The sequence below is a fragment of the Fistularia commersonii genome, chromosome 23 (assembly GCF_037954325.1).
Source record: "Fistularia commersonii isolate RoL2024-O1a breed Wild chromosome 23, RoL_Fcom_v1.0, whole genome shotgun sequence".
Lineage (NCBI taxonomy): Eukaryota > Metazoa > Chordata > Actinopteri > Syngnathiformes > Fistulariidae > Fistularia > Fistularia commersonii.
In genome coordinates this window covers 4,507,081-4,519,547 of record NC_141306.1, presented here as the reverse complement: position 1 = coordinate 4,519,547, position 12,467 = coordinate 4,507,081, and the positions used below count along the sequence as shown (strand labels likewise).

The following is a 12,467-nucleotide window of genomic DNA, read 5'->3' as shown; positions in this document are numbered from 1 at the left end:
TGTTTCTCACAGATGGTTTGTGAGTTTCCGGACAGTCCGGTGGAAAAATCGACAAAGCCATGTGAATCTGTGCGCGCTCTCGTCGAGGCAGACAGCTGGTTATATAGCGCTCTCTTTTGGACAATAGTGAACTGTGCACAAAAGCTCCCCCCCCCCCAGGCGTAGTCGGTCCCGGTGCTCCGCTCACAAACCAAACAAGACTTCAAAAAAGAAAAAAAAAATAGGAATTATCTTTTTCAGGCTGAGCAGGTTCACACCTACGGCTTTAACTATGAACTCACATATTTGCACACAACCTGACACCTGACATGCCACATCGAGGTGTGTCCCATTTTTTGGCACACACACACACACACACACACACACACACTGTTAGATATCAGTGATAGCAAAGGAAATGGTTTCCTTCTCTCTTTTTACAATGAGAGTTCTGAGGGTTTTTATAGATAACAAGCTGACACAATTGTCGAAGAACCATTGGTTTTAACGCTCCCTGAGCTCTGAACCTGTTTTTTGTTTTTTTTTGGCAAACATTTGCCTGATCCCCGAGGGGACCCAGAGGAGTCGCGTTTGAGCTCGGCTGATCCGCCATTCGACGGCACGCCCCAAACGCCATCTCTCACAACTTCTCCATCAACGACATTAATTCTGGAGCCCATCCCAGCCGTCACTGTCGTCGGGGGTGTTCGATCACAGGGCCGCCGTTTACTCTCAGTCACACCTCTGGATGATGTAGGGTCAAACTTTAAATTAGACGATTCATCCCAAAATAATGATTTCATCCCCTCTCGCTGTCTTATTTTTTTAATCTATGAAGATCTGGTGTGAGTTACCGAAAAGGGAGTCATCCATCTTGGGTTTGCTTGCGTTCTCTCAAAAACAGAGGGACTGGGAGAGGTTTTTTTCTGGGAGGCTAAAATGACAACACCTAAAAAAAAATCTCTCCAGCCATCATGGCCTGATGGTGAACCGGAGACCTTATTATGAATAGTTTCACAGTGGGTTGTTGTTCGGTTGAAGCGATAATAATTCCTCGGGCTGAAATCAAAGCATGAGATGTTCTGATCCCAACAAGAGAAATGTCAACGTGGTCAGAAAGACCGTGGGGGTTCGCTGATAAACAAGCCGCCCTGAGAAAAGCCGCTTCTCTGAAGGCACAGTACGTCTTCCGGGCGCGGCTGCAAAATCAACAGCTGGTTTTGACGGAACTTGAAAATTAGCCGTCTCGATGCCCCTCCAATTCGAAGGCCGGCAGTTGGATTCTCAGCTCTTCCTTTCTGCATGTCGAAGCGTCCTCCAGGCAAGACGCCGAACGCCAAGACGCTCCCGATGGCCCGGTTAGCGCCCTGTAGATCCAGCTCGGGGGTCGGCAACCAGCGGCTCTTGGCGCCCTCTGACGCGTCTCTTGGAAATAATTAAACAATATTTCATTAAAATGTATTTTTTTTCAGTTTGTTCGTTATTAAAACGTCATTTTACAGCCGAAGATTACGGCGATCTCGTAATGTCTGAATAAAACGTGTTGCTCTTTCTGCACACGCCGGTAAAATGATGACAGCACACAGAGAGAGGATGCAACTTTTGGTTTAAGTTCGTCTTTTTTTTCATAAATACAAGAAGGTCTCAAATAGACATTTAGTATTTTGCTTAAAAGTAAACTTTTTTTCTGAGCTCGAAATGTTTTGTTGCTTGCAGAAATGTAATTTCGTTTTCTCTGCAGTTGTTTATTGGTTCAATGATGTAAAAAAAAAAAAGCAACACATATTTTGTTTATACATAGTATAAAGGCAAAAAAAAAAAAAAAAGATTATTCATTTTAAATTTCAAATTGGTTGTTTGGCTCCTGGTGTTTTCTTTACTGTGGGGAAATGAGTGGTCAAAAATCTTGGTCTCCTAGAACTGGGACCTCCCAGGGTTCTGGCATATGAGGCCTCCAACCGATGCCCATTTGGCTTTCTTGGTTCTCTGGGAATCCAGCTTTTCCCTTTGCACGCCAGCGAGGCAAAACTTTTCATAGATCGGCATGAAGTATTAATATCCCGCCGAGCAAGGGACCCCATTTTGTGCTTATAAATGAGTTAATTATGAGTTAATGCTGATCCTGTGGCACTTCCAGCATCTCTGCAGGTCACACATTCAGAGACCAAAACACAATTTGATGATGCCTGTCTTGGTTCAGGTGATATATGCAGTCTCTATGTGTGTGTGTTTGTGTGTGTTTGTGTGTTGTCCTGTGCCAGATTGGCCTGAGACTGGTACTAGGGTGGATCTGACAGGCTTAGAGATCCAGACGGACAGAGCAGCAGTTTTCCTGTCAGAAGGGCTTTGCTGGGGTTTTGGTGGCTTTAGTTTCCGTGCATGGTGTCACTGTTAACACACACAAACACACACACACACACACACACACACACACACACACACATACCTCATGTTCCTATTACAGTCATGAAAAAAACAGGAGAACCCTTTTTACAGCTGTATGTAAAGTGTGCGATGCATTGTTTGACTTCAATAATTAATGATGTAATGGTATTTTAATAGCTTGATAAGGGAAGCTATTTGGTTTCCGGAAACTTCCACGGCACCTGCAGCAGAAGAAGCTCAAAGTGCAACTATGTACTATGAAAACCAACGGGTGGATCACACAGGAATCTGCAGGTATGTTTGTATTGTGGGTCACATATTTGACAGCGGGGTGGAGTCGCTCGGCTGCAGCCGCATCTCACTCATGCAAAGCAGCAGGAGTTTTTGAATGCGTTTGTGCATGTGTGTGTGTGTGTGTGTGTGTGTGTGTGTGTTGCAGATCCAAAATATTTAATTGAATGTTTGTGCGCGTACGTAGGAAATTGTTTTTCGTGCAGGAAACCTGTTACGCTCATGCCACACACCCTCTCCAAGTATTCTGCTGATTAATTTTAAAACCCCAGTCGACCAAACTGTGACAATCTCCTTTAATTTTTTTATTTCGGGAAACTTTTATTCATCTCATTTTTACTTGACCACATAAGACTGACTCACAGGTGTATCCGTTTGTATTCTCTTCGCTTAGAAAGTTCAGTCAGTAAGTTTGGAGTGTGTGAGCAAATGCTGGTGCGTCTCTGGATGTGGGCCTGTGATTGACAGGTGACAGGTTAAACCCCGCCTCTCAGCCAGAGAGAGCCCTGATTGGCTGCCGTGTCCACAGCTTCCCTGCGTGCAGGTCGAACGTATTAAGGTGTAGTTTGACCTGTTAATTCGCTGTAATTGTCAGCGATGTAAGTTATATAGATCCATTTTCTTTCCTACTGCTCATAAAATGCATGCATTCAAATGTCAGGCGTGTTTAGTATTTTTCAAAATATAACACATTAATGCTGAGTCATGGTTTGGCGGACAGTGGAAATAGAGACTGGTCAGATTTGAATGTGCAATTGGTGCACGTTGACCAATCATAGTACTTTCATCCATAACTCATGATATGGAAAAAAAGAGCGGGTAACAGCATGATGGGAAAACTTGAAGGGGTTTACTTGAGTGAAAAAAGATAAAGAAAATATCCCAAGATATGCTGTTGTTGCCAGACCCATTCTTAAATCCATTCCCTCCTTAATGTCCTTGGATTCATATCAGCTAATATTAATTGGATCTTGATCCAACCACAGATTTTATTCATATTAATTGAGAAACCCTGCAAGACTCAACACTGGGTCCATTGTTGTCAAGACAAAGGCACGAAGACAGACATTCAAATACGATGTGAATAAATTGTGATCTGAGCCCCTGCAGGTTGGACTGGAGAGTTAAACGAAAATCTATATGTCTTGCAATATATAGGGTATAAGGCAGTGCAGAGGGGTTATAGTGTAAATAAAAAAAAAAAAAAAAATGACAGTCAACTCAACTCCTCCTCCAGAAAACAATGTGTCATACTTGTCATTCCGACCTTAAACCCACCTCCAGCAGATGATTAAACTCGCCAGCAGCCAGGCGCACCCTGCCGCCTCGGTCACACCTCTGAGGGGAATGCAACCCGCAAGTGGAACAAAGATGTGTTTTCTCGGCGTCACACCTTCACTCTTTCGCCCGATCGCAGACACCTGCTCACATCCTAATGGTGCCGCTCACCTGATCGTGTCGCCGAGGAAACGAAGGCCTCGGCGCTCATGCTAGTAATCTTTCGTTTCCGCGCAAAGCTGACTTCTCTGTCCTTCTTTGAAATACTGCAGAGTCAAATGAGAGCGGCTGGGGAGGAAAATATACCTCCGGTCTGATTTCTATTTGCAGCCGCTTTGCATGAAACCAAACTTGTGGAATTGATTCATTTAATCTATTTTCATTTGCTTTATATTTTCATATATCAACACCTGCCATTATTGCTTTTAATCCACTCTGTTATCCTTTTAGTGATCATTTTTAATCGTTTCTTTCAGTTTTTACTTCATTCATTTATTATCTGTCCTTCTTCTCGTGCACTGAGCGTACAACCAGTCACTCTGTCATCATGCAGTGGGTTTTTTTTAGGGTCTCCAATGCAATTCCTGTATGTTTTTGGACCTTGGGTGGAAAATCGGGGAACCCGTAGGAAACCCAAGCAGACACGGTTGTTAAAATTGTCCAAACACAAATATAAAATCTCCCGATAATTCCTCACAGTACCACATTCAATCAAGTGTGTTTCTACGGGGAGTGTTTGTGCACTGTGCATCATCTATTTGTAGAATTTAAAAATCTATAAATTTATAAAAATTTATAAAAAAAATTATAAAATTTAATTTTAAAATTTTATAAAAATTAAAAAAAATTATAAAATCTCCTGATAATACCTCACAGTACCATATTCAATCAAGTGTGTTTCTACGGGGAGTGTTTGTGCACTGTGCATCATCTATTTGTAGAATTTTAAAATCTATAAATTTATAAAAATTTATAAAAAAAATTATAAAATTTAATTTTAAAATTTTATAAAAATTAAAAAAAATGATAAAATCTCCTGATAATACCTCACAGTACCATATTCAATCAAGTGTGTTTCTACGGGGAGTGTTTGTGCACTAGAATTTAGTTTGCACATTCAAAAGCTGACTTTATAATTGTAACTATCTTCCCATCGTACTCTTCCTCCTCTCTTCATGTATTTGATAATCCAAACAAGATGAAACTGGAAAAAAAACTGACAAAAAGCAAGAACAGTGTTCTTTCGCAATGAGTCAACCGTGTTCGACCGACTGGAGAGGGAACTGGACTGAAGCTCCGGGGTGGAGAAAGTGACGCTGGAATACAATGAGCCTCATTCTTGAAATATTCTGTTTTCTTACCAGGGAAGTGCCGTTCAAGTTCTCCGAATTTTTCATGCGGTTGTAAGAATCAACACATAATATGAATACTGATGGCAATGTCACATATAGAGACAAACAATTCATATTTCTGGGCAATTTAGGGTCTCCGGTGAACCCCCTGCAGGGTTTTGGATTGTGGGACGGAACTAGAGAAGCACACACACACACACACACACACACACACACACACACACACACACACACAGACACACACACACACAGGGAGAGCATGGACGCCGAAAGGCCCCTCCTATCCCGATCCATCCTGGTGACCATCTCGCCGTGAATGTAAACATTGCGTTTAGATCTCCTTCATTAATGTCCAATTGCGCTTTACATATTTGCATGTTAAGTTTTAAGTGACTTTGCCGCAGAGCCGTTTAAAAGTGACGAATCCCTCGAAAGAATAAATCTGTGCACAAGAACGCTTTGCATGAGTGCGGTTTATAACCCAGAGCAGAAATCATTTTCGTGGCAAAAACATGCACACGGTTTTAAAGATCCTCTACCGTCTCCTGCCATTTAAGACCCAAAAAGTACCATTTCTTTTACTTGTGTCTTCAGAGGCTCGCCGCCTTTTTCAGCTCCCGTCATCCCCCTTCATGCACAGAATGTTGTACGACCAGTTTAACAATCCAGCCAGACATTCCAGTCCTGGCACTGTATGTGCGGCCTGGCAGACGACACCCCGCTGGAATGCTTCACCTGTCATCAGAATATGCCTTTTCCACATCAAGTTTCGCCAAGTGATAAAGAGATAGAAAGATTCTGACCTTAATAACGGGCTGAATCAAACTTGCTGTATTTGTGTGTGTTTATGTGTGTGTGTGTGTGCACATTTTTGCACTGCCTCTCAAGAAAAACCCCATAAATAAATTTTGTAAATTCTACAGTCTTCCCGTAGTCACGGGAACATTATCCACGGCTTAAGGTGTAAAGAGCATCCTTAAGTAAATAAATAACTTTATCGCCCACAAGTTAGAGACCTGTGTAAAAACACCACTGCCTTTAGCAAGAATTAGCAAAAAGTACAGGATAATCAAAATAACATTCAAATTATCAACACAATGGATGATATAATTGTAATTTTTCTGATTGTTATTATCATTATGATGGTGATGATTAAGGGTATTCTTGTTGTTATCATTATTATTATTAAAATTATTTCTGTTTCTGCTGTGGTTAGGGCTCGGGTGAAGGTTATCCCCGGTTTCTCATGAGCTCTGAGGAACAGCTGTGTTTTCTGCTGACAGTACAGTTTCCAGCTGATCCTCGAGGGGGTTCGGAGTAACTTGTTTTACTTTCGAAAAAAAAAAAAAGGAAAACAACCAGGCCTTCCTTACTACATACTAACTAATTTAATAACATAAGGATGGGTGATGTTATTTAAAAAAAACAACGCACTGATAATACACCATGAGTCATTTTCTATTAAACCCAAAAAATCCTATATGTTTATAAATGATCTGTAAACAATACAAAACTATCCAAACAGTAGAATTCCCGTGAATATAATGGGACTACTACTGAAGGGATCAAGTCAAATCTACTCTCATCGGGTGATTTAAAATGTGGCACCAATTCGGAAAAGTCATATTAATATTTGACAAAATGTGGCATTTCGGGTGAGTATATGTTTTTCTTTTGTGAGGCGTTTGTCGGGAGTAAAATTCATTTTGTCAAAGCAAAGCTTGCTTTCTGAGTTCAAGGTTTAAACCCCTTTATCAACACAGTACAAAGGACAGAGCGGCGTTTTCCGCAGCCTTTACTTTTCACGTGTTGTGCTCCGTTTTGGTCCGACACAGATTTTAAACCAATTTTCTTGACTATGAAACATCAGTTATATGTAGAAATCTTTCCCTTTTTTTAAAATCTCAGTCAAGGAATTGTTAATATAGACGCTTCTGTCTTTGGGTGCTGATACGTCATCCATTGATTAAACACTGCAACAAATCTTCATAAATAAACAACATTGCTGCATCTATAAAAATAAATGATGTTTTCAGCCTCGGGTGATATCTTGAGTCTGGGGTTGTGCTGCAGGTAGTGCTCGGCGTGCTGTTAATGTATAAACCAAGGGAATCATCCATCACACTCCACTCGGCGCTCATATCGGGCAGGAATGCAGCGGTGATGGAGCGAGCGAGGGTGAACCTGTTAACTATGAAGGATTTACTACAAAATCATCAACCAGTGTAAATAGAAACTGTAGCTATTCATTCATTATCTGCACATATCGATACGTACAACCACTCTTCTTTTAGTTTAGTTTAGTTTAGTTTAGTTTAGTTTAGTTTAGTTTAGTTTAGTTTGGTACACTGTCATTTCCGGACTAGTGCACCTGAATATAAGCCGCACCGGGTAAAAATAACTAAATAAATATATGTGTACATATATGGGCTGCACCTGTCTATATGCCGAAGGTGTCCACGTTGTAACATGAGATATTTACACAGAAACATTATTTTACTTTTAATTAAATACGTACCGCTAACATCCACAAATATGAACCGGAAATGCTTTTTTCCAAACAGTACCTGTAACACGGCTGATGAAAAAGATGAATGATAAATAATACAAGTCCATCCATTTTCCATCCCTGCTTTGTCCTACTCCAGCTGATCGCTATCTTCGTCAGAATTGAACAACCTCAAAATTTCACTGTCATATAATTTGTCCGATGTGACGAGGGTAAATGTTGCATGCATGAAGCTCAGTAGCACAAAAAAAATCCATAAAATAGCTGCATCATTGTTTAGCAGTGTTCAAAATGTATGCAAAAAGGCTATGTGGTGAAGTGGTGACGTTTGAATAACGACTACTGGTACTTTGGATCTTTGGTTATTGAATTGCAATTTTTTGTAAGTCGCTTTGGATAAAAGCATCTGCTAAATGACTTTAATGCAATGCAAAAAGTAGCGGCTTATAGTCCGGAAATTACGGCAGTTTAGTTTAGTTTAGTTTACTTCCAGCATGTCAACAATCATACACATGTACATGTACATGTGTATGATTGTATGATTGTATGATTGTATGAACGTGCACAGGATGAATGAGAGTGTGTTTGTGAGCGCAACTGTGGGACAACGGATGCAAATTAGCCCATGGCTACAATCCGGAGAGGTGTGTTCATTAACATACACTGTCCCAACCAAATAAATAAATGAAGGTGCAGTGTTTGTGCCGCCACTTCCCACGGGGGGGCTTTTCAGGAATTTGCATGTTGTTCCCGGGTTCTCCAGGTTCCTCCCAACGTCTAAGCATGTGTAGGTTCATCGGAGACCCTAAATTGCCGAGAACCCCGCCTTTTGCCCAATGACAGCTGGGATGGAGCAGGACAAGCAGTAGATAATGAATAAATGTATGAATGAATCAATTGAAAAAGGATGTGAAGAAGCAAACACTTTTTTTTTTACTTCCATCCCATTTCCACATTCTCACTCCACATACAGGAATACTAAAAACAAGAAGAGTATTCCATGTAACTTGAACTTACTTGCGTCCGTGTCCATGTCCACCAGGGCGGAAACACGCAAACGTTTGCTTGTGTGATTTTATGATGGAGCGCTTTTTGGGTTCAGGAAAAAAAAAAACAATTTGGAGAAATGTGGTTTGTGTTGAATAAGACTCCCAGAGAGGATCTCTGCGGATAAATAACTCTGGGGTTTGTGGGGCAGACGTTTCATAGAAAAAGATAAAATGTCTTTTGCATGCTAAAGTAAACAGGGGAACATATTATTGCTTGGGATCACATCCATGCCTGGTGTTTCCTGGTCCTTTTTTTTTTTTTCCACCTGATAAAATACTATTCTTCCAGGGATGAGGGGTCAAGGGTATCAGCTCAGATGATGAATGACAATGATGCTCTCTGGTTTTGATGGCTGGACTGCACGATTGTGTTCCAGTGAACTCTCAACCGAAGAGGGATATATCCTCAATAAAAGAAAGGGAAGATATCCATCATGCTCACAGGGGGCGATGGGACATTTAAGTGTTTTGTTACCGTGACGATTGACCAAATGAAACCCAAAGTCTTGATCGGAGTGTCGGTAACATAGCAGCCGAACGACAGCGCGGCTGCAGTGTCGAGTGCGTGTCGCTGCTGATAATGGGAAGAAGATCAAGCTTGATCCAGGAAGTCGGGTTTGAAGACACAGCAGGAATTGTTGCGTAGCAGAAAAAGGTTCAGAAGCCAGATGTTTCACTAAAGAGCAATTTCCTGGATCAGTTACAGGGGTTTGCCGCTTTAGTAGATGGGCAGCGGGTCTCGATTATGTTTTTTTTTGGGGTTGTTTTTTTTAATATACACATCTTGTCACATCTCACAATACATCTCCTCCGGTTTCTTCTCTGGTCTGCCAATGGAGATGCAGTCCGCCACGGTCCAAGCTTTGCTTCAAACCCTCCTTGAAGAGGTCTTCTGGACAGTAACCACTGGTCCTTCCTCCCTTTCAATTTCAGGACATGATTTATCCATATTTTTGTCATATTACTTTTTTTTTTTTGAGTAGCCCCCTCAACACCCTACCGTCAAATTCATATGTAACTCAATAGCTCAAACCCCACGAATGTTATAAACCCTTGCTCAGAATGTATACACATGCTCAATTATTTTATTTTTTTGATTATATTTGTGCTGTATATACTGTTATTATACATGATGCAGTAACTCTATCCGGATTCCACAAGTGACAGGATGTTATGTCTCGTCTTATCCAATGAAACGATTGACTTCCTGTTGGATATTAATTTGATGATGACATTAGGTATTCATTATAAAACCATTTTTCAAGCAACTGTTTGAAAATTGGTTCTCCCACTGAACTACTTTGTATCTCAATGTTCATTTTCAAAATATATATTTTAGATTATAGTGGACTGATACTCTATGTGCTTCTAAATCTTACTCTAAATATCGTCATGTTTTTCGCTAATTAGCCTTATAAATATAATAAAGTTTATAGTAAACTGCTTCTGAGGTCAAAATCAGTATCGTTTTTGCAACTCATCGATGCATAGAACAAGTCTAACAATTAAATTAGCATATCAATGATTTTTACAAACCAAATCAAACATAATAAACACAATGTACTATAATCATAGTAGGAACACGCTGTGCAAATATGGTCCGATACGACTACTGTCAGCAGGAAGCAGGGATCAGGTTTGGATATAATTTCCTGACCCCAGATGATCTCCGGCAGGGACGCATGTTCCTCGCTGGTTTCTTTCCATTGTGTCATTGAAGTACTAAAACTCTGGCTGCAGGTAAAAAGGTAAAATCGTCCATCATCAACCAAAGAGACTAAAACAACAATGCCAGGCGTGGGAACAGCAAAGGTCTGTTGTCCATACAGGCCGTTTCAAGAGCCCTTACAGCAGCGGTAGGGAACCTATGGCTCGCGAGCCATATATGGCTCTTCTGGTGACGGCATATGGCTCCCAGACAATTTTGGATTGATAAAGTAAAATCAGTTTGTAACTGATTTTAAAATACTTGTGATATTTCTTCATAATACTGTGTCATTTTAATGTGAACAGAAATTAGTTTTGAAGATAAATTTCACCCGTCGGTCGGGTCGGAAACCATTGGCTTCCGAGCATGTCTGGGTCATTGTAAAGGTGAAGAAATTAATTTTATCAGATAGCCAAATAGTTTATCCGCGTAAACCCTCGTAACGGAAAAGATGGCGTAAAGAAAAAAAGACAATGATTACCGTGCATTCCAGGCTACGTGGACAGAGAAATTTGCATTTGGATCTGCGGTATGTCTAATATGGTATGACAAAAAATGAACAAATCCATGCAGTACCAGAGGTTGCATTAAAAGTAAGACATATTTAATTTATTAGATGTTGAAAATACTATATGGCTCTCGATGAAATATATTTAGAAATATTTGGCTTTCATGGCTCTCCCAGTCAAAAAGGTTCCCGACCCCTGCCTTACGGTATCACTGAATAAAAATAGTGGATTCTAACGTCGTAATGATGTTTTGGAAGGTTTCGAGAGAAAGTGGGTTTGACTTTCCTTATTTGTTTGGACAAAGAAAAAAAAAAAACACAGCTGAGTCAGTTTGCAGAGATTAAAAGCAGATTCGGCGTCCGATGCAGGGTTGATGTTTCTCTCTTTTACCGATCTCCAACTCGGGAGATTCTGCCTTTGACCTTGCCCCTTCTTTCAGCCCAGTTCTTTCGAGTCCTCTGTAATCTATGCGCCGCACGGATACGAAACCTTATTGTTCTCGGCTCTTGTTCTCCCACGCCGGCACATCCTGTGACTGCGACTGATTAAGAGCAGAATTTTGGGATGCTGGATGTTCTTTGAATCATCAGAACGCCACACTGAGGCTCACATCCAAAACCATCCCCACATCCTTTTCCCCTTGCCGTTGCTTTTGCTGTTGCCAATCACAGCTCACCGCAAACGTCCAGTAAAACACACACAGCTCGGATAAAAATCGAGCAGGGGATTCACACACTTCCACGTATCTGTTTTTTTGCTTAGTAAAGTTTCCAACCAGAGCTTTTGAATCCAGAACCTCCAAGAAACACAGAAACTATGAAACTTCATTTGGAGCACACACACACACATTCACCAAATGTTTTCTCCCACAGAGACCCTCTACCTCTGTGTTTGAGTTAAAACCAACACAGAGACGCCCCGTCGCCGCCATTGAGCAGAGGAGTTTGTTTAAAAAACAAACAACATATAACTTATATAACTTTTGTTGACTCATAGGAGCGACCTCCAGGAGCTTCTTCATGGCTCATGTGAGATTTAAAAGAGAAGTTACTTCATGCATTTTACTTGATATGGTTGAAGAGCAATTTATAGTGCTTATTATTTTTCATTTATTTTCATGTTAAATATTTCCAGCAGGGTTAGAAAACAGTTGAAATACTTTCCTGAAATTGCTGTTATGATTTTCCCACTCAGTTCCCTCAGAATAAGTTCTTCTACTTCTGATCGGTCAATCCATGAACATGTGGTTAGTAACAAGGAAGTGAAGTTTTTATGAAGCTGTTGAAGCCTGAACGACGTTGAGGTCAAAGTTGCTGCTGATGAAATCCCTCCGTCCACAAATTTTTAGATCTTTCTATCAGATTCATTCATGCAGAAATTGAGTCATTTTTAATGTTTTGGTTGAGC

General features: G+C 40.7%; 1 protein-coding gene across 1 annotated transcript in view; it reads right to left on the bottom strand.

The window, feature by feature from the left end:
- Window positions 1–2,430, bottom strand: part of LOC147220718 (uncharacterized) — a 64,616-nt gene extending 62,186 nt beyond the window's left edge. The window contains exons 1-2 of the mRNA XM_086170107.1: window positions 2,426–2,430; window positions 1,164–1,404 (exon numbers count right to left, since the gene is read on the bottom strand). Coding sequence (XP_086026233.1) covers window positions 1,164–1,404; window positions 2,426–2,430 — 246 coding nt within the window. The remainder of the gene's footprint in view (window positions 1–1,163; window positions 1,405–2,425) is intronic.
- Between the last annotated feature and the right edge of the window lie 10,037 nt (window positions 2,431–12,467).